Source organism: Amphiura filiformis, chromosome 18 (assembly GCF_039555335.1).
Source record: "Amphiura filiformis chromosome 18, Afil_fr2py, whole genome shotgun sequence".
NCBI classification, from domain to species: domain Eukaryota; kingdom Metazoa; phylum Echinodermata; class Ophiuroidea; order Amphilepidida; family Amphiuridae; genus Amphiura; species Amphiura filiformis.
Genome location: NC_092645.1, coordinates 10,070,079 through 10,094,016, shown reverse-complemented (window position 1 = coordinate 10,094,016; position 23,938 = coordinate 10,070,079). Strand labels below are relative to the sequence as shown.

Here is a 23,938-nt window from a genome sequence, read left to right as displayed (position 1 = left end):
TAAAATTGTTCATAAATTGCGAAGGACAAATCATTCAAATTGTCATTTGGGTATTTTGAAATGAAAAATTTGGCAAAAAACAAAGAAAACAGCAGTATTGACGAATTTACAGCCCCATTCATCAAATACATGTAGATAATTTAGATCACTTTTAATATCACTGTTTTGCTGGCCTTGCAGTTAAGTTTTTGTACCACGCCCCTGTGCTGGAACAAGGTAGGATCATTTAATTTTCTAACTTCTGCAACAGAAAGAAACACCAACGTATATGGGCATAAAACAGTTGAAAAATTGCCCTCGCAGATTGTGCTTTCAAATTTTAAAGTTGAAGGAAGCTGTATTTTGATTGACTTTGAGCTGAAAAAGGACAACTTTATTGTGCCAATAAACAAACAAAAGCCATTTTGAACTCTATGCTAGTGCTTGCTTGAACAAAAACACAAAATTTATCTCCTGTCATTTATTTGTCTTTTACCAATCATGCAAAAAATCTCTGATGCTACACGGTTTTTACGTGGAATGTAGATCAAGAACTCTTAGTGATTGTGAACCTTTTGCGCCAAGACTCAAGCTGTTTTATTGCTTTGCACATGTTAATAAGTGGGAATGTTCACCCAAACCCGGTCCCATTTATCAGCGTTTTACGTGCACGATATGTTCTAAACATGTTGCAAAAAACCACACTGCCATGGAATGTGATTTGTGTGGAAATTGGACCATACTCGCTGCTCTGATGTTTCCGATAGTTTGTACAACCATTACATTAGCCTTGAAGAAGATTTTGAATGGTATTGCCCCAGCTGCAAAATTCTGAAATTCAATGACTCTTTTTTGATACAACTTGCGCAAATAATGACAATATTGATTTGTTCAACATGAGTAACAGTTCACTGTCCCTCAATTCCACTGATGAAAACAATGTTCCATCTCCTTTAAGTGTTAAATCACACAGGAATAGTAGTTCATCACCTACGATTGATGGTGCTGAGAAAACTGAACAAAAAAACAGCCAACTTAGACATTCTAAAGCCAAATTTTCTGGAAAGTGCGACGTTAGCATTTTTGACAATTAATGCAGAGGGATTAACTGGCAAAGTTGCTGCTTTCCACGCCCTAATTGATGAGCATAATCGCAACATTGTTTGTGTTACTGGAACTAAGGTTGATGGTAATATAACCTCCCAAGAATTATTCACTGCGCACTTTAATGTGTATCATAAGGACAGGAAGCGTGGGTGAGGTGGCGTTATAACTGCTGTCAAGTCAAACCTCATCAGCACACCATGCCCGGATATGGACACCGATTGTGAAATTACTATATGGATTTGTATACATCCAAAACCAAGTTTGTATTCATCCAAAACCAAGTAAGCTTGTTGATTATTGGAAACCGCTGGAGGAATCCTTGGGTAAAGACTATCATAAAAACTCTGGGCCTTTTGTCATCCTAACGGGTGATTTCAATCCACCCACTCCTGGTGATCGTCACAGAAATCACATGCTTGCAATCTGCGATAACTTTCATCTTGCACAGTTGACTTAAGGAGCCAACCACAGTTACAGCAACGACTGCTAATATCCTCGATCTCGTCCTGACTAACTTGCCTGCTAAAATCCAAAGATGTGATGTTAGGCCAGGCTTGGGCGATCATGATGTCGTGCTTACTTAGGGCTTACTTCAGTTGTGTCTAAACCAAAGCTTCTCAAGAAACCTAGGCGCAAAGTCTTCTTAACAAATACAGGGAATTTTGACCAGATGCGGAAAGATATGCAACTTTTTTAAAGATCAATATTTTGCTGACAAACCAAATCTGCACTCTGTTTCTGAAAATTATACAAAATTCAAAGAAACACTTCTGGAATCCAGAGATAAGAACATTCCGAGCAAGATGTTGTGACCATCGAATAGTCTTCCCTGGGTTACTAAGAAAATTAGGAAAATGATCAAGAAGCGTGATAAGCTCCATAAAAAAGCAAAAAGATCTCAATCGCCTGCAGACTGGGACAATTTCAGAGACCCTTGTCGCACTGTTACAAATGTCATCAAGAAAGCAGAGTCAGACTACGTTAGAATTAGTATTGATGATTTGAAGACATATCCTTGTGCCTTCCGAAGGAAACATTAGAAGCAAGCGTGTGGATAGTTCATCCATCCTAACCCTGAAAAAGGACTCCAAGCTTTTAATCTCAGACTCTGAAAAAGCAGCTGCCCTCGCTGATCATTTCAATTCTGCCTTCACTATTGAAAGAAACAATGTTATTCCATTTACTCCAAGCAATTACCCCACCATGGACAATATCACCATTAGAAATGAAGGTGTTCTCAAGCTCCTTATAGGAACCTTGATACCAGCAAAGCTTCTGGGCCAGATGAGATCACTGCCCGAATGTTGAAAGAAACAGCGGAGGAAATCGCCTGGTTCTTACGTCCTAGTTTCAACAATCTTTGGATACGGGACCTCTCCCAGATGACTGGCTTCTAGCTAATGTTACTGCGCTGTTCAAAAAATGATCCAGAGAAAGCCCTGAAAATTATTGCCCCGTGTCATTGATGTCGATCACAGAGGAGGCTTAAAGGCATTCCTACAATGCACTATGATTGGGAAATTTGCTCAATATAACCTAATTTTAAAGGCAAAGTCCCCATTGCCACACACACAAAATGGTAATTTTAAAACTGCAGCCAACGAGCTAATAGTTGAGACTTAGGAATGATATTTGATTTTCTTACAGGAAACATTCATATTGTCCCACTGTATTAATTTTATTCCTAAGTCTTGATGTTTTGAATGTTAAATAATAGGATGAAAACACCAGATATTTCCACACAATCCCAATGCAAGGTATGATCAACTGTACCACATGTGTACAAAAGCCAGACATACAAGGTCAGAAACCCCATTGGGTTGTGGGAATGTCTTTAAACATCCTCTGTGTCGATCATGTGTAAACTGTTGGAACATATCCTTCACTCTCAAATCAGCAAGCATCTTGATAAGCATGACATTCTAACGTCAATGCAGCATGGCTTCCGAAAGGGACATTCGTGCGTTACTCAGCTGATTCAGGTTGTTAATGACTGGAGGGTATTGATAACTCAGACCAAATAGATGCTGCAATATTAGATTTGACTAAGGCATTTGACTGTGTGCCCCATGAACGCTTTAAATCAAAACTTCATCACTATGGGATAAGAAACAACACTCTCAATTGGATTGGTACATTCATGGTATATACCATGCTTGGTGAAACTTGCTCAAGTTCAAGAACACAAATATCTTGGCGTCACAATAGCTGAAGACCTCACCTGGATCTCAAATTACCGGTGCACCATTAGCAAAGCCAACAAAATTCTCGAGCTTCTTTAAAGAAACATTTATCAGTGCAGCAAAGAAACCAAAGCTAAAGCATACAAGGCGTTGGTTCAACCTCACCTCGAATATGCGGCGGCAGTCACCGACCCATACCAGTCCAAATATATTCAGATGTTAGATAGAGTCTTAACAAGAGCTGCTAGATTTGTTGTTGGCGACTTTCGTCGCAAGTGCAGTGTAACCAAAATGATTCAGTAGCTGGAGTGGGAAAGTTTGGCTGAGAGAAGATAAACTGTCAGGCTATGTCAATTTTACTTCGTCCACAAGGGAGAATCTCCCAACACATTCACCAACCTTCAACAGATGGATACCAATCATTCCAGTAGGCACTTCACTGCAGCTGCATATAAAGTTATTGAAACAAGAACTGTCAGATATCAGAACTCCTTCCTTCCTAAAACTATTCGTGACTGGAATAGACTACCCCTGGTTTCCACCACGCAACCAACATTGGAGAAATTTAAAGCATCCCTTAGCAATTAATTTGCTCGTCTGCACACCGCGGCGTCATGGAACCAAATTGTTCTGTTGCCGTGTAACCCAATGAAGATGAAGATACTGTCAGTATCTAAATTACAGATTCGTGTAAAATGTCTTATTTTGTTTTAAATACAAGGCTTTCGGCTGAACCACTCGCAGGCTTAGCACATCTATGACAATGACAAAGATACCAAAATCTGAATTTTGATATTTTTACGATAGTCCAGATGAGCAAATCACTAAATTGGCCTTTGTGTAAGTTTAATGTTGTTTGTGCCAGACCAGTAAAAGTAGGCAGAGTCATACTATTATCATACATTTACTTTGTCTCATGCCCATCATTCATAATTTTACGAAACTCACACTATTTCACGATATTCTTAACATTGCACAATCGTGCACTCTCAACAGCAACTTATGTATTCCCTATGCAGCATGAAGAGATCCATGCTGCAAAGTGTGAAAGAAGGGATCGATCTAAAACACAAGTGGCTTAAGTCTAACCTTGAGACAGACAGTCAATTGTATTATACTGCAAGCAGTCAAGTTGTTAAACATATGATTGAAGATGCCAAGACAAGTTGCTATTCTGCTTCTGTTGATATGTGTGATGGTGACCAAAAGAGTCTGTTTAGTGTTGTAAATAATCTGTTGCATAAGAACAAGGAGTCAGTACTTCCAAGTAGCTCATCTGATCTTGTTCTTGCTAATAGGTTTTCTGAGTATTTTGTTGACAAGATTGAAAACATCCGTAGTAGTTTTAGCAAACATTGTTATACGCCAAATGATGATTCTTGTGTTCATGTTACCCATATTTCAAATTTTGAACCAGCCACCGAGAAAGAGGTGGGAAAAATTCTCATGAAGTCACCATCTAGTACATGTGAATTGGACCCTCTACCGACGTGGCTAATTAAAGAGTGTGCTAATGATATTATTCCACTCTTAAAGGAGTATTTCGTGATCCTAGCATCCTCTATTTATGTCATTTTTCATTAGATATCCACGAAAAAACCATATTCTCAAAATTTCAGTTGATTCCGGTTTTGCGTTCGCGAGTTATGCATGATTATGTGTATTACACTGCTCCATAGACAATGCGTTGTAATTTCAAATTCAAATTCAAATTTCACGATATCTTTGCTAAACGAATTAATCTGCAAGAAATATTTTGTACACAAACATTATGTAACCAGAGGTTTCCAGTGATATAAAAATCTCAACTTTTTTTGTGAAAAGTGGGGGGATGGGGCTGTGGATCACGAAATGCCCTTTTAACATGTATCGTTAACAAGTCTCTTGTCTCAGGTACTTTTCCAAGTGAGCTCAAGCTTGCTTACATCCGCCCTCTTCTGAAGAAATCAGGTCTTGACAAACAGGATTTGAAGAACTATAGACCTGTTGCTATTTTGAGTTTCCTTGGGAAACTGATTGAACGTGTTGTAAATGCTCACCTATGGTGTATCATTACTCAATTTAACTTGCAAGACCCCTTTCAGTCTGCGTATAGACCGAACCATAGCATTGAAACTGCTTTAACAAGAGTTCATAATGACATTCTTTGTGAAATGGACAATGGGAGAATTATAGCACTGGTTTTACTCGATCTCAGTGCTGCCTTTGATACCGTCGATCATAGTATTTTGTTGTCTAGACTCGAAGCTGACATTGGTATCAAAGGGACAGCGCTGAGATGGTGTGAATCCTATCTTGAGGACAGAGCTCAGTGTGTCTGTGTAGGCGAATCATCTTCAAATTCTGTACACCTGAACTATTCTGTGCCTCATGGTTCAGTGCTAGGCCTGCAGTGGTTTGTCATATATACTTCTCCTCTTCGCAATATAATCCTGAAGAATGGTCTTGAATACCAAGTATATGCAGATGACACCCAACTGTACTGTGCTTTTGACCCAAACCAAGAGGCTGCCAACAACTGTATTTCTCGAATGGAAGCATGTGTTGAAGATACTCGTCATTTGATGAAAGACAACTACATGAAACTTAATGACAATAAAACAGAGTTCATACTCATTGGTTCTAAACATAATCTCAGTAAGATCACCTTACCACACATAGAAATATTGCTCCTGTTTCACAAGTTCGCAATCTTGGTGTTATTATGGACAGTACAATTACTCTGGTTCCTCATATCTCATCTGTTATCAAATCTGCCTCTTTTCAACTCAGAAACCTTGGCAAGATTCAAAGATACCTAAACCCACAAGCCACAGAACAATTGGTCCATGCTTTTGTATCATCTCGCTTGGACATGGGTAATGCCATTCTGTTTGGACTTCCTAAAGATCAAATTCACTGATTGCAACTCAAAACAAAATACCGCTGCTGGATTAGTCACCCGCACAAAACCTTCTGAACACATCTCTCCTGTTTTGTTTAACTTACACTGGCTCCCTGTTAACTTCCGGCTTAAATACAAACTTATGTTGCTCGCTTACCGTGTTGTCAATGGACTTGTCCCCCATACATATATGAACTTCTTGACTTTTACAACCCTTCTCGCTCCGGTCTCCGTTCTGCAAATAAAACTCTCCTTGTTCAACCTAAATCATCTTGGTCATGGGGTGATCGCGCCTTCACTGTGGCAGCCCCTCTCATATGGAACAGTCTTCCCAATTTTATACGCAGTTGCTCGTCAATCGAGTCATTCAAATCCTCACTCAAGAAATATTTTTTTGAGCTTGCTTATGAGCGGGATTAATTTGTAGTATTCTTTGTTATTTTTTACTTCATGTATCTTGAAATGTTCTATTGTTGATTGCATTGCATTTGTTCCTTGTTTCCATTTTTCCTGCTGGTTTACTTTGTTTTTTGCTCCGTATGCGCCACGAGCGTTTATTGCAGATCTGCGCGCTTTACAAGTGTACATATTATTATTATACCAGTAGGCCTATAGGACATTTAATATAGAAAATTCAGGGTTTCCAGCTGTACAGTACTATAGATCAACCGACCAGGACTTGCCTATTTGTGCTGATCCCCCTACCTTGGAAGAGACAAGAAAAGCCATTCAAGCAATGAAAACAAACAAAGCTGCTGGTCTGGACTGTGCAATTACCACCGAGGCATTCCAGTGTGGTGGTGAAGCTATGGTAGACATCATCCATAAATTCTGTGTAGAAGTTTTTACAAAGCTTACGCCACCAGAACAGTGGATTACCAATGTTATTGTTCCCCTTCCAAAGAAAGGAGACCTCAGCCTCATGAACAACTATAGAGGAATCACACTGATGTCAGTTGCAGCTAAGGTCTATAATAGGATCCTACTGAATAGAATTAGGGACCATGTTGATCCTGTAATAAGAAGTAGCCAGGCCTGGTTTAGACCAGGCAGAAGCTGTGCACAGCAAGCGCATATCCTCCGTGAGAATCATGGAGGCTTTCCATAGTTACCAACTTCCACTAACTATAACATTCATTGACTTCAAGAAAGCCTTTGATTCAATCAACAGGAAGATGATGTTTTCTGTTTTGCGGCACTATGGTATCCCAGAGAGCATCGTAAAGGCAATACGTGTACTGTATACAAATTCGCAAGTGCCGTATTTGTAGATGGCAACATCTCGGATCCCTTCCTAGTGACTACTGGAGTATTACAGGGGGATGTTCTAGCCCCATTCCTATTCATTGTTCTCGACTATTTGATGACGATGGCTACCGAGGGGACTGACAGTGGTGTTGCAACAAACCCGCGTCGCTGCAGGCGTTATCCTGCCAAGGTTTTGAACGACTTGGATTTCGCTGACGATATTGCCTTACTTGAATCTTCCATCCCGTGGGCATAGGCACAGCTGACCAGAACAGCGGCGGCAGCAGAAAGCCTGGGTCTCGTCATCAGTGTTCCCAAAACTGAGTACATGACCATCAACTGCAATCCTCAGCCACCACTCCAAGTATACGGAGAACCCATCAAGCATGTCACTGATTTCAAATATCTTGGTTCCATGATGGGCTCTAGCACCAGTGACCTCTCCCGACGGAAGGCGCTTGCTTGGTATGCATTTTGGAAACTGGAGCACCTGTGGAGAAGTCCAACAATCACTGTTGCAACAAAAGTCAAGCTGTTTCACACCGCTTGTGTTACAGTATTGCTCTATGACTGCGAGTCCTGGGTGATATCTACTGACATGGAAAATAAGATCAACGCTTTTGGTACATCATGTTACAGGATAATGCTGAACATCAAGCACACTGACCATGTTAGTAATGAAAGGGTCTATACCATCACCAACACTGTGCCTCTTATCAACTCTGTCAGATCACGACAACTACGATTCCTGGGACATATCCTGAGGATGCAAGAAGATGAACCATGCAGAAGATATGCTCTCTACACCCCATTACATGGTAAAAGAAGACCTGGAAGGCAAAGAACATCCTACTTGTCTTATGTGCAAAAACTGTTGGAGGATTTTGACAACTTTCTACTGCCAGATGCCATTGCCACTTTGGCTTCAGATCGCAGTACATGGAGAAACTTTGTAGTCGCCTGCTTCAAGCAGCCGAATGAAATGAATGAAATGAAATGAATAGATCAACCTGATTTGTACAGCTAAGTATACGATTCGTCTCTTTGCCGAATTCAATTTTTCCCACTTACCGCGATTCGTCCAAATCAAAATTTTAATAAGTTTGTAGGGGAGTAAGGTTTACCATTAATTTTTAGTGGGAATACAAGATAATCTGAAATTTAATCATAAGAATACAAAAACTCAACTTGCTCAAAATTCTTGATTTGCCACTCTATCTGCCGAACTCAACGATATGTATCTGAAATCGGGCATATTTTGAGCATTTACAATCCATTTTCTATAAAACAATTCTTTATTATTCATGAAATCATTTGTCGATTTTGGTTATCTGTGGTGTTTTGACGTGCTGAACATAATGGATGCACCCAAGGTAATAATTACAAAAACGAATGACGGGGCACATCATTAAAGAGCTTTAAAGTTATTCAGACTTAAATTGCAATGTGGCTAACGAAATTTTACTATTTCGTTATGAAATATATTAGTGTAATTATTATTATTAACTAATTGAAAGAGTGGGTCTGTATAAAAAAATGTATCAAAAAGCTAGTAAAACACACCCGAAACTGGGACCCCGACACACTAAATGGCCGTTCTTATCGACCTATCAACCTGTCTGGACTTTTTAGTCAACAAAATGCTTACATAAAGTGATGTAATTAGGTGTCAAGGGGTTGTCAATTCAAGCATGGTCGTAAAATCGATTCGATCATCAACAGTGGTATCGGAGCAGTGAGTACAATTCAGCAGAGCTGGGCAGAGTTTGCTATAGGCTTTTATGGGTTTATACTTTGACAAAAGCAGGGTACATTGTACCTCTTGGCTACAATGCGTTATCGAAGACAGCGAGGCCTCACTGAGCTCAGTAAACATAAAGGCTGTCCTCCCTTACCCGCATATTCAATAAGAAGAAATGACATTTTTTCATACACATAATGTTAAAAATAGTTTAAAATGGTTCAAAGCCATCATCATCAATATCATCGTCTTCATCTTCTTCATCATCTTCTACATGATCAAGTACCATTGTTTTCCATCCATTTCCAGTGACAGCCTTCTTGAAGCATCCAAGTGCCCACTCAATTCTTGCTTTGGTCTCTGTTATGCCAGTACGCTTAATATTTAGCAAGCCCTTAATGACAGATGCAGTCCTATCTTCTTTTCTGATCATGTACTGTTCAGATAAAATAAAAACAAGAAAAATAACACACAATTATATAAAATGAACACAAATATAATACATAATTGACCTTAATTAATAAATTATGCGGTGAAAGCACCAAAAGAAAGTGTCCACACCAATACCCGCAAGAGCTACATCGGGTTTGTGTATGTTGTATGTTTTTTTGGTACAACATGACATTGTGGGGGTATAAATAGGTATGAACATACATTGTGGGGTACGAAACTGTGTGTTGATACCCCCATAGTGGCTGATGGTGGCATGCACAGTGTGTCACTCTGGTGATATATTTAAGACATACTCCTACCCCCTCATCAAGAGGCCATAAAATTCCATTTGCAGATGTCTTCATTGTGGGAGTACCCCCACAATGTCAAAATACGCCCACAATGTAGACTCATACTTAAAAGTATCCCCACAATGTACCTTCTGCATACTCACACCATGATTAAGTGTACATGGAAGACTCATTTGGAGAGTGGATTTTGGCTCATCTTTCACACACAAGGAAGACCAGTCTGCTGGCAATAAAATGCTGGGTCAAACTCATTTTTGTAAACATTTAGAGTTGGGCCCTTCTTCCACTTAGGTATTAAATTTTCTTATTTCTGCTGGCTCGGTTCTTAGTGACTATGATTCGATCGAGTATTTATATCAACCATTAGCAAATGACTTCTGACCTCATGCGATGACCTTTCACACCAGCATTGTATGAAGATGCCCGTAATCATACATCCAAGAAACAAATTTGAGACCAACTTTGTCATTAAGACCAACATGCCGCATACATACAAATATACTCTTACACCCACACACAAATATTTATTAAAATTTTACATAGTCTCTTCCTGAACTCATTCAGGCAAGACCAACATTTGAAGGTTTTAGAATGTTCATGGTCATCAGGCTGCATGAACAACCTGACTTAACAAAACAATAACAAAGCAAAACAATAACAAAATTTATGAGGATATTGCTAGTTATGTGTAAAATAATATAGTTACCTGTGTGCGAAGATTATCAGGATCTCCAGAGGTGCCAACTAAATCATCTTTATCCTGTAATCACACAGATGGTATAGTGCAAAACATGTTATCTATAATAGGACACATTAGTTTGTAAATTAAATCTAATATTGGAACTAAAATTTTGCAAATCACTTTGCTCCAAACCATCTGACTTCATCTGATTGATGATAGGGTGACGTCAGACAGCAGGGAAGTTCTTGTAATGCCAGGTCCCATTTAGATGGCCACCATAACATCACACTTCAATAGTGTCAGTTCGGGACGTTGGTTATATATTTCATGTTGAGATCAAGAGTTTAAATTTTCAGCAAATGTTTGATTACAGATGTTTGCTGGTATAATTTCACAATTATAGAAAAACCAAATTGAGCAATATAAATATAAAACATGAGATGGACTATTTCAGGTCTGTCTCTCACACGTGATGTGCAATAAATGTGCATGTTCAAGATGTTGCAGTGTGCTTCATATTCACTTGACTATCATGCTACTATATCTGGTCTATCTTTCCATTATTGCAATATGCTTGTGCAATATAAAACCAAGTATTCTTTTCTTTTAAAGTAACGAACATGAATTAAAACACATATCAGCTGTAGCATCATCAGGTATGCATGAAGCTATGAAGACAATTTCACCCATTTGACTATATTTATAACACTAGAGCACCCTTGGCTGTAAATGCTTCCTGGTTATTTTTGTTTATTTTACACTAAGTTTAACCACGATTAATTCATATTGAAGATTTAACCCTAGATGACATTTGACTCCTTTGGCCATCTCTGAATATTATTTATCAATGATTTTTATATATTCATTTAGTTATCTTTCCTTTTCTCTTGCATTCAAACCCCTAGATGGCCCGCTTTGACTCTGGATGACCCTCTCTGATTATTTGACATATTTATTCAATCAATCAATCAATCAATCAATCAATCAATCAATCAATCAATCAATCAATCAATCAATCAATCAATCAATCAGCCATTCATTCATTCATTCATATATTCATTCATATATCCATTGGTTTATTCATTCATTTATTCATTTGTTCTTTCATTCACAAATTAATTTATTTAGTTAGTGAGTTAGTTCAACTACTTTTGTTCTCTTGCAGAGGTTTATATCAGCAATTTTAAACAAATAGCTGCTCTGTGAAATTAAAACATTGACCATAATGATAACACGCATACAGACAGGCAATTATATTGCCTTCATATATGTGTACATCCATATCAAAAGGATGCACTTGTCTGCTGCTACATGTGTCTCATTGTACATAATAACTAAAACTGAATACCAGACGTATCTCAAGTGGAGGTCACATCATATCATCCCCAAGTCACATGGTTCAGGAAAACAGAGAACATGCCTGAAACTATATGATTTGGGGATGATTTGAAGTGACCTCCACTTCAGATGAGTCTGGTACTAATTCCTAGCTAGCAAAGCTCAGGCAAGACAAAAAATGAAGGAGCTTCATAATGATATCTTCTTCATGTATGACAATCCCATACAGCAGATTAATACAGCTAACACACATGGCTATTATAATGGAGTCAATGTATGAATGCAGGAATGTATCTTACATTCTGGGGTCAATATTTATGTTGGTTTACAATTGCTGAAACATTTTGATAAATTTTACATTCAAAAAAACATTGTAATACATGTACATGTTGAAGTAAAGAATTGCCCAATTATGTATGAAATCCTGTTTTACCTTTGCTAAGTATTCAGCGTGTTCCCTATTGAGGTCTTTGGTTTCTGCAAGGAGAGCATCTCGTAGTTGAAGATAAAAGGTCAGAAGATTTTTCATCTCAGCAGTAAGTATGGCTTCTTCCTCCTGCAGGCGCTGTTGTAGCATGAATGCATCAGTGGCTTGTTTCTTCACGGACCAACTGGAAGAAGCTATACACATATAAAAAGAATAGAATTATTGTTTCAGTACAGCTGCTAAGCTCCAAACTGGGAACCAATGTCCACGTTGTATTAGAAGCATGAAGAGTTTCCACACATGAAGGACAAGCAAGGTTCGAATTTGTTTTAAAAATTTGTGTAACAGTTTTTGGCTAATTCATCATAATCAGGATACTTTTAATATAAAAAGTGATATACAAATGCAAAATTTGGTAGCAGTTACTTCAAAATGTAGAACAAACTGCTATGCGATACAGCCGAATTCGAACCCTGAGGACAAGGTTCATTGCGATTTTATGATGTGGAGCCATTGCAGATTTGAGCCTGAACTCTTTTTTTTTTTGAGATTTTTTTGTATTTCTGTGCTATCATGCATGTTATATATATACTATTTTGTGCAATCAGTTTTCATAATGAATTTTTGATATGAAATGGATTATTAAGTTTAACATTTGGTGCAATATTTTTGATTAATAGTTTATATCAGAGGGGGATCAACCGTTACCGATTACCCACTAACGTCTCTACTGGTCTTGTTACCCGCCATTACGCGGCACATCAGTAGAAACACGCTACCGATTTCAGAGGGGTCAATGTCAGGCCCTCGTGCTCAGTGGTGTAGTGTGGGTCATCACATTGGGGGGGGGGGGGCCGGGTCTGATTGGGTCTGTACAACTAAAAACATGGCATGTTACCTAATAATGATGTTTTTATAGGATAAATTCTCCATAACAATAAAAAAAGGTTGTACAAAGCACAAACTAATATTGTTTTCATCCTTATGATCAGACAAGTTTGTATACCTGTCAACAAGATCAAGAGCATTTTTAACATTTTACCCCTGTATTATCTTTAATGATCGCTAGCGTACGTCACCCAGTGTCAAATCCAATGTGGCTCTGACGCTCTACATCTTAAAACCAAATGGGAACTTGTACCTTATGTGTGGAAATTCTTGTGGCTGTAACAGTAAGTGCACATGCTTTAGGTTATCAGCTGTAATATTGAAAGATATACTACTTTATAAAAAAACATTGCAGTGTGCAAAGCTTGATAAAGGGCTTTAACCCCCGGTTTAGCTGCTTTTTGCCTAAGTGGCAGGAAGAAGGAAGGAAGGTAGAATGATGAAGTCAATGAACATAATTACAGCCCAGATAGGTTATGATATATGCTATATTTCTTTACTGAATACCATGGATTTGATAGCTCAGTCATACCAGCATCAAACTATCACACAGGAATCCCGGGTTCAATACCCGATGTGGCGTTTTTTTGTCTTTTTCTTTCTTTCTTTCTTTCTTTTTCTATCCGTTTTTCACCAAAAATTGTTTACTTCCATGTGAAAATTAACATATTGCACTGGGTAATATATTTTGTGTCCTTTTGTTCTGAAAAAAAAAATTTTTACGTTCAGCGTACTATAATGGGCAGTGTTGTACTACATGTACATGCATGCACATGAACGTGGATAAAGCACACCGTCATGACAGTGTTGTTTCAAGATGCAATAATAAGCGAGTTGAATAAAGTAGTGGCAGGTCCGGTGGATTCTATGGAGCATACATTTATGAGCATATATGGAGCCGGTATGTGTTGATGGGAATAGTGTTATTAACTGCCTGCATACCAAATGAATATTTTACTATATTATATCTGAATTACTCAGCAAGGTGTTGAGTTGGATTATGTATCATTTTGTTTGTATTTTTTTTTATAATATGACCAGTTTTACTGCTAGGTTCATTTGTTCCAAGTTTGCGGCATGTTGTGTCAGAGGTTCGAGGTGTTTGATGTTACTGCACAAAGCATGCATTTACATATGCTTTGAAATTTTTGTGAATGAATAAATGGGAATCTATACTGCAAGCTGAACTTTGTTTTGAAATTGTTTTCATGTTTCTAAGATTGTTCCTAATTAATACACACATGTTGTGATTGGATAATATTCCCAGGGATAGTTTTACGGCCAATGATCTCTAATCAATCAGTGTTGGTTTTGGTTGCTATCCATCACGTTCTGGCCATAGGCCATCATTAGTGTTAACTTAAACTTCATTTTCATTGCTGTTTTGAAGTAAAAACATTGTTATCTAAATGTTTATATTCATATCTTTTTCAGTATTAATTAAATAAAAAGTCACTAAACAACACTTGTTCAGATCCTTGTCTTCTTTACCAATACAGTCACTACCCCTGTTTGGAAAACAATCCATTAGAATTAAATAATTATGCAGAGCTATATTCTGAATAGAATAATTCTGCTCCCACTGCAATATGCCTTGCATTTCATATTTTTTCTGTGTATACTAATATTACAATTGTCTGAAAGAAGTAAATGTTATGCAAACAGTTACATTTCAAGCTATGTCATCAGCACATCACATCAAATTTCCCATGTGCATCCCATTCCTTTTATAAATGGATTTTTATTATAGTATTTAATAAGAGGGGAACAACATTTTGTACATTTTGAACTGAAAACAAAATTTAACTATATATTTGTGGCACCTTTTATATATCAACTTACAAAATACAAAATTATCTTACTTACAACCTGATCAAAGACATGGGCTGCCACCCCTTCCACCCCGCCTAAGCTTATCGGATCATGTGACTTTGGATCAATATCAAGTTCACATGATCTGATTCACTGAAAAACGTCAAGTACCAGCAACCCACCAGTGCTTAAGAAGTGATGCTCAGATGGGCCACGAAAATTTCCATTGCTTGTGTGAATCAGTCAAAACTTACTCTAATAATATGTCTCGCTTACACTTTCAGCTTGGTGATGATATGTAGTCAGTGCCGTTCCTAGGGACTTTGCCGCCCTAGGCAAAGCCTCTCACAGCCACCTCACCAAAACATACCACAAAAGTGTTAAGGGGGAAAACTTGTCAGTTTTAACCTATCTGAGATGAATTACAAGTATTGTGGAAGCATTTTGACCATGTAACACGTTTTTCCTCAATTCATGGCGCATGACCAAATGTTGTTGCCTAATGCATTTGTGGTATTTTGAATAAAGTCAGTGATGTTGACATTCATCATAATCTGAATGCTTATTAAAAATAATACAGCACAGCAAAGTATTAAATTATTAACATACCTTTTACATGCCATGGAAAATGACCTGCTATGATGTTGTCAAGATCACATAGTGAGGCATCTCCATCACCCTCAAGTTCTACATGGTGGAGCTTTTGAAGTAATGCCTGAAGCTTTTCCTTGTCCGTGCCCAATTTGGACCATATTTTGGATCTTCTTTGAGAACCGTCTAAATGGAAGTGTAATTGTAATGAACATACATTTTAATGTGAAAGGACATAAAATAGATATCATGTAATTTGTATATCCATTTATGAACATATAATACTAATCAAATTTGAAATTGGTGTCTGTTTTGAAATTTCGCATGTTTTGCAAATTAGTTTACCATTCTCATTATAGCCTACATAATATTCTTCCTGATATTCCGAATTATATGATACCTAAGGGACCGTCCATAATTTTCGCCACTTTAAGTTATGCACAAAGCATGCGTAAGAGGGGGAGGGGGTAAAATATTTGGCCAGTTGTGCGTAAGAAAAATGGCGATTTATTTGAGCAAAAAAAAAAGGAGTCAAAATGAATGGTATTTCCAACATGTTATTCATAACTTAATAATTCCAAATAAACCTAATAAAAATGTCAATGAATTATTTAAGGGGTGGGGTATGAACGTTTGGACAGTATTTATTGTAGGACATTAGAGCACATCAGACATATCGAATTGCATTCTGAATACGAAGAATGTCCTTCTGATATCAAATAATTTTGATTTTTTGAAATTTGCAATGTAATACACATTTTATGGCAAATCATTAAAAATTGATATTTTTGATATTTAACAGTACTCTAAGTAAACTTTAAAAATCTGATGATTTATACTTAAAGTGTATGTAGGTGAGATGAAAAGCCGATGATCAATTGAAAATTTTGACCTTTCATATTGAAGATATGGCGTTTTTTCCAAAAAAACAAAAAAAAATTAGGTCTTTTAGGGAAAAATTCCATATCTTCAATATGAAAGGTCAAAATTTTCAATTGATCACGGCTTTTCCTCCCAGCTACATACACTTTAAGAATATATCATTAGATTTATAAAATTTACACCGAGGACTGTTATTATATCAAAAATGTGAAAAATATCAACTTTTAATAATTTGTCATAAAATTTGTATTATATCGTGAATTTCAAAAAATTAAAATTATTTGATATCAGAAAGACATTCTTAGTATTCAGAATGCAATTCGATATGTCTGATGTGCTCTCATGTCCCACAAAAAATACTGTCGAAACGCTCATTCCAGATCCCTTAACATATTTTATAATACGGTATGCCCACAGCGATTATCTCTTAAATATTGAATTTCGAGTCTATTATTATCCTACTTGCTTAATTTATTTCATACCAGAATATGCCTACATAAAGAATGTTTCCTATTCTGGATGATGATCAATGGCACCAAAAGGACATCCGTCCTGAAACTGTTAAATTTAAGAAGATTGTCACTGTTTGGCAACAAAAGACATGAAGCCAGTAGTTTTATTGCAAGAACATTATACCAAAAAAGATTCCCCTTATATGATGTGATACCAAGAGGTTCCTGGTAGGCCTATACTAGGATGTGCAACTAATTCGAGGTGTATTTTCAGTTATATATTTATAGTTTAAATTCGGGCTGTACTTTGATTTATTGATGGCTCTCATTTTCATAAAAATACGGTTTAAGAAAGGACGTTTCTCAACATTTTTCAAAACAATGTGTAAAACATTAATCTAGGATTTAACATAATAAAATGGGTATTAAATCTGTTCATCTGGCCTTACTATTTTGGATAGCGACAGTATTGCGTCTCATCCAAGACAAATCATGCGGCTGACTGATCAGATGAACCATTGACCTGTGACACACTTGATGGTATGACGTCACAGGAGAGTCGCCGGGGTAGCTTTCTGATTACTGTCAGGTCAATGGCTCATCTGATCAGTCAGCCTAATGATGCGTCTTGGATGAGACGCGATACTGTCGCTATCAAAAATAGTAAGTCCAGATGAACAGATTTAATACTCATTTTATTATGTTTATCTACCTGGATGACTGAGAATATTCACAAAATTAATCTAAGATGTAACAAATCTTCTTTATTATTTAGAATTTCATACACCAGTACAGGGTATTTGGATATCTATTTATCAGTAGTACTCTTGGGAAATTTGTCACCATTTTATTTGTGCCTAACTCGAGGGAGGATGGGGTAAAAAGTTATGCAAGCTTTGTGCGTAAGCAAAAAATGGCGAAAATTATGGACGACCCCTAAATAGATCCTTGTCATTTGATAGGTGGATCGAAATTTTGAATAGCAGTTTTGGGTTAAACTGCTATGCGATACGGGCAAATTTGAACCCTGGTGACATTGAATATTTGTCCCATTTAAGTAGTAGGTAGTAGTTATGTATATTTTATTTCATATTGCAGCCCTACGGCTGAATTACATGGAAACTTACAATTTTTAAACACATCAAAAATATATGATATAATATACAACAATCAAAATTACAATATTGCAATTGACACATTTCAAAACACAATTAGATTATAGAAGATATTGATTTACCGGCCAATCTGCTTAGAGAATGATGTCTTTCCTGCATTTTGTTGACTGCAGCTTCAATCTCTTTCTGTATGAGCTCTGCAGTTGATGTCACCAGCTGCGCCTTTCCTTCCCCTTCAGAATGATACTCCTCTTCCAAGACATCAAGCTCTTTCTGCAGATTGCCGACTTCATCGCACTTTTCCTTTGCAAGTTTGAACAGTTGACTGCTACCTACTAAGGTGCTCAGCCCTGCACTGCTTGCATTGATATATGTGTGCAGAAACTCAGCCTCTGCAATCTTCTGCTTGAGGACAAACCTTTTCTGGGTGCTGTTTCCTCCTTTGCTTGCTTTTGTTCTTCTTTTAGCCCCTGGTAAATAAAAAATAATACAGTATTGGGATTGTATTAATTGTTATACAATAAACACAAAATAAAGCACAGCACACAAACAACTAATTGTTGTAATTACAACAAGTCGTATATAAAGTACAACTTGGAAAGTACTACAACTACAGCACTATTTTATTTATTTTTTGATGACAGTATCCTGTATGGTGAAATGATTAATGAAACATGTATATCTAAATTCTATTCAAATATTTAACAATTCTGGAAACAAGGGCCAAAACATGTGTTCTATGCAGTTTTTCAGTACAGTGTGACAATTAAGTCCAAAGTCTTGCACAATTATATATTCTAATTTTTGGGAAACATTTTTTTTTCTAATCTCTTTAATAACCAATTATCAAAATATTAATATAAAATATTAAGATTGTTCTGCCGGTTGATGATGCAACTCACGGTCGAGTGAAAACAAATCCATGATTCGATTTTTGTTGATGATTTCTGCATGTCATTGGTGTTGTGTAAATTTTGATCGCAAATAGTCAGTGGAGTCGAACAACCGTTTCTAAGTCTGCAGAGTGGAAGGAACTTACTAGATTTACCATTTATATACTGACACACTTGAAATTAAATTCCATGGTCGAATGCTGGTTTTTCCAGAATTGAATGTCACTCAAACAACATCGCTATGTATATAGCCTCCGTCACAGCAGGTCTATGTCGTTCATAACAAACCGTGAGCCACATGCAGTTTGGACCCGAGACTAAAGATATAACATGGATGTTGGACCGACAGAATAAGTCAATTTTAGCCTACACTGAAGATTATGGATGCTTAAACTTGTGCCAAGTCTGTGAATCTTGTGACAGCAATTGTCATGATTGCAAGAAAACATGCAAAATTGCTTGTTTTTGGCCCATATTTCCAAAATTGGACAAATATTTATATCTGACTTTTATTACCACCAGGTAATTAAAGGTCTGTAACCCAATTGACCACCTCTCCTCCCTGATTTTTCTCATTGTGGATGAGTTTTTGGTATCATAATTATATATAATTGATAACATTTTGTTCATTACCATCCTAAAATTTGATGCTCCAAATCGGTGTATTTCCAAAGAAATGGTGGTATTACAGTCAAATTGTGATTACCAATTTTAACAGTATTTCACATGCCCATGGAATTGCGGATAGCCAAGCAATTAAATAGAGTTGAATTCAAAACATTCACCCTGATACCACTTTGCCGGCAAAAATATATCAAAATATAGAGGGTGCTATAATGATTTTCACAAATAAAGAAACACATAATGGGCAAAATATTATAAAAACCATGAGCTACATGTATCTTGTCAAGCATGATACATGACTTGAAAAAGCAATATAAACAAGCAGGCCCCCACTAAATAACTAGTTAAAAATTAAATAAAGAAAAATTATAAAAATGTAAAAAGAATACTTGATGGCCAATTTAAATAAAATCAATCTTGCCAATATTGTTAATGGGCGTATTAGTATGAACATGTACTGGGGCGAACCAATTGTCAGTGGTATGGCAAAACATCCTGTTACCATTTAGGCTTCTGTTATTATGTGGCACCCTGATGTTAGTTTAATACCAAGCATGACATCAATGAATGTGTGGGCTTGAATTTAGTATTATGATCTTGTGGGTTTTTTTTGTTTGTTTGTTTGTTTGTTGTTTTAAAAATTAATACTAAGAATTGTGGAAGAAAATATTTCACTAAAACAAGCAAATTGGAAAGCCTTTGGATGACTGATAGTGTCATTTGTTTTTAAAAACAATAAACAAACAATGTTACATTGGCTGGTTATATTGAAGAAACGATACATACACTGCAAAATTCCTGGCGGCAGAGTGACTACATCGCACTGGATCTCTGCAGTCACCACCGCCGTCACGCCATAATAACCTACCTTATGGTGGCGGACGGAGTCACTACAAGAGAGTGACTACATCGGAAACAAGGCAGTAGGGTACTATGCAGCAGTGTCATCACGCAGTGACTACAACTGCTAGCCTCCGATGTGTTATCTCCTCGATGCCGCATCGGCGACTCATCATGTACACCACTGACTAGATTCCGACAGTGGTCCACATCTTGTAGTCACATCAAAGTGACTTCCGTAGCCAGTGCCCCCATGCGTTGCCTGCTGGGTACCCAGTCGGCGAACTTCAACGTGACTACGCTGCCAAAGGTCATTGACCGAACCCTGTTATGAGTTCGAACACTCTGGGGCGCGCGTATATCTATAAAATACGCGCCCGATGATGACAAATACGCGCGTATCATGCTTGTTTACTGCTTGTATACGCTCATGAATGGAATGAGTTGGTTTTATAATTGATTGATTGATGCTGCATGCTGTACAGTGCATGGGTGTGTGGCCGTTCTGCCGTCTTTGTTTTTATCGTGCTTTTACATTCTTTATCATTTATATTTCAACTTTCGATTAATTTTGTTTCATTTATTTATTGTTCTCTTTTATATATTTTTAATTATTTTCGTGCTGCCTGTTTAATAATCTCGTCAACTGTGTGTGTTTTATTTGCAGTTCTTGTTCTTGGTTTATTTGTTTGTTTCATTTCAAACATTTTTATTTTGTTTATTTGTTTGCTTGTTTTCCTACAAAACTTATATCATTGCTTTGTTTACTTCAGTGGTTAGATGACATGTTTTGCTATTAAAAAAGGCCTATTTTTTCATATTTTGCATGATAACGTTATATAGGCCTATTGAAACTTTTTTTATATTTAAAACGAATTGTGTTTTTAAATGCTTTTAAAAGAGATATTAATTTTCAGCCAAAGTTCGCAAAGTATGCCTATTATAGGCCTAGCATTTTCAATTTATACATTTTGATTTGCCAAAACTTTTTCTGTTATATTTAATATTGATTTATAGGCCTAGCATGCATTTGTTTTACTTCTTGTCACTTTCCTGAAAGGTCTACTGCAAATTTATACTTTTACTGCCGTAAGTTTATGCAAAACTTTGGCTTGTGCTATTTTCTTTTTCCGTTTTTCAAAATGGTGTTTAGGCTTATATTAGTTTGATTTGTTTTTCATGTTGATTTTTTTTTACGTTATTAAATTATGCCTATAAATCGGTGTCACATCAATATAGGCCTATTGCAATGTTTGTTTGAAATTGTCTTATTTTTTATCACGCAAATATTAATGCTTGTTATGAATTATTATTGTTATAATTATTTATTTATTTTACACATTTAATATTTTAATTCATCAATAGGCCTACAATTTTTCTCAAGTTGTTTTCTTTCGGAGTGGTTCTTTGTTTCTTCCATTCTTCGTTTATTGGTTTCTTCCTATTTATTTATTTCTTAACTTTTTATTTATTTAGTTATTCAAATAGGCCTAACCACCAATTAACAAAAATGTATTTTATTCATCATAATTTAGTTTATTGAATTATAGGCCTACTTTGTTTATTGATCATGTTTATTTCTTTTACTAACAAATTTATTTTATTCATCTAATATTTCCCTTATTTTTAAAGTCCAGTTTGCAATTTCCCCTCCCTCATCCCCTAAAAAAAAGCAAGAAATAAAAAATATTATTTGAATAAATCAAGAGAATATAAAAAATATGGCAATAAAAGCAAAACCGGCAACCCAAAACGCCGGTACTGAGCACCCAGACCCAGTCGCGTAGTCACACCGGTGTGACTCCCCCGCGAAGTCACCGCGCCGCCAAGTCACTCTGTAGAAACCTAGGAGGCTGGCTACCCGGCTATTTCGGACCGGCGATATGGAAAACCGAGGTGTAGTTTCCGATGGAGTGACATTGTGGTGACATCGGCGTCACACAGATGAGAATCTTGCAGTGTACAGCTAGGGCACAATACACTCACTGCTGTGGCACAAATAATGCCTTCCAAATTATAAGGTTTTAACTGGATACATTAATAATCAACATACCATTTGCTGTCTTAAGAACATCCTCCTTCCATTTTTCAAGCGTCTGTTGTCTTTCTGACAGCTGTTCTTGTCCTGTAAGCATCTGAAGCTCATTTTCAGTCTTCTCCATTGATTTTTTGACCTTTTTTCGATGGATAAAAATGCAGATCAGATGTGTTGGCCACCTTTGTTTTCTCTTCTTTCATCACATAGCTTTGCAATTGATAAGATCATTGCTCTTTTCAATCAATGCAAATTTATAAGTTTACAGCCTGTTTGCTTACAAGACTACAATAACTCATCACGTTACTTTGCCTTTTTGGTCATGTTTCAGCCTATGATGAAATTCCAAGATTTGGCCACCAAATAAATTATACATTCATATATATACTTAGTTGTTACATTTTAATTCTTTCATTTCTATTTTGGGTTGCTATATTAGGATTTACAAGCTTGTCAGTATATGGTTTGGCACAAATTTTTATAATTTTTTTCAACATCTTGCCTTCCATGGACTAGTATTATTATATAGCTCAATCATGGATTCGCAGCATTATACCCATGGCTGGGAAATTTATATGAATAAATTGTGCAATTACATTTTCTGCCATTTAGTTGGGCATGATACACAAAATGGAATTTTACCCATGAACTGTGTTTGATACATGTATATCTAATGCAAACTATATTACTCTCCCATCCATTATTAAAAAAGCCAACACCACATGAGCATCCATCACATACGCCTATGAAATAATGTGTCCTGAATATATATGGAAAAATGTAAAATGTTCTCATAAAAAATTACGCAAAGTTACACATACAGTTTATCAATTATTATACAATAGGCTATCATTTACTGAATAGACTAAAGGTCTAGCATACTAGGATTGAAAATTGAGTTACTGTATTATTATATAGGCCTATACAATAGGCCATCATTTACTGAAAAGACCAGGTCTAGCATACTTGGTTCTAAAGTTATGAGGTGTTTTGATGTCTATTTTCTTATGTGTTATATTGTTTTTTTACTCTATTTATCTCCGTTTCAAATTTGCGGTCTTTGGACCCCATGGGCCAGATCGTGTATTAATAATAATAATAATAATGAACATTTCTATTGCACACAAATCTGCAAAAAGCACTCATGTACTACGCTTACCTTTTGGTATCGCTTGCATAAAAGTTCAGGAAGAATTCTGATCTTTCGGCGGTTCCAAAATAAGACATGGTTTGTGAGGGTGTCCACACGTGCTAAAAAAAAAACAAGAATAATAAAAATAAAAAAACACATGAAATACTTTAAACATCATGTATGGATGGGAAATAGTCTTCATTTGAAGGAAAAATACTCCCTATGAATAAAAATAACAAAAATAAAAAAGTCTGTTAACTTTGCCCTTGCAGCTCAAAATTTATTTGAGTCGGTAGGTTGATCCTTGGTATTTACAGCTTGCCATGGACCATTTGGTCAATG

The 23,938-nt window shown here is 36.6% G+C and overlaps 2 protein-coding genes across 2 annotated transcripts in view; one reads left to right on the top strand and one right to left on the bottom strand.

Moving 5' to 3' along the window:
- The window catches only part of LOC140139831 (uncharacterized), a 192,548-nt gene that overhangs the window by 102,600 nt on the left and 66,010 nt on the right, over positions 1-23,938 (top strand). The window lies entirely within an intron of this gene.
- LOC140139362 (uncharacterized) lies at positions 8,238-23,699 on the bottom strand. Its single transcript, XM_072161136.1, has 7 exons — positions 23,624-23,699; positions 22,483-22,603; positions 18,195-18,542; positions 15,642-15,809; positions 12,339-12,526; positions 10,592-10,645; positions 8,238-9,578 (listed from the first exon to the last, which is right to left on the bottom strand). Exons 2-7 carry the CDS (start codon positions 22,589-22,591, stop codon positions 9,354-9,356), a joined length of 1,092 nt encoding a protein of 363 aa, XP_072017237.1. The 5' UTR covers positions 22,592-22,603; positions 23,624-23,699; the 3' UTR covers positions 8,238-9,353.

What these genes read in the sequence shown, in the direction of transcription:
- LOC140139362 (XM_072161136.1), bottom strand. Translation starts at nt 22,591, where the DNA reads ATGGAGAAGACTGAAAATGAGCTTCAGATGCTTACAGGACAAGAACAG. An exon ending in TGTTCTTAAGACAGCAAATG is followed by an intron (nt 18,543 to 22,482) that starts GTATGTTGATTA and finishes TTTATTTACCAG; the next exon opens with GGGCTAAAAGAAGAACAAAA. An exon ending in TTTTCCATGGCATGTAAAAG is followed by an intron (nt 12,527 to 15,641) that starts GTATGTTAATAA and finishes ATATGTGTATAG; the next exon opens with CTTCTTCCAGTTGGTCCGTG.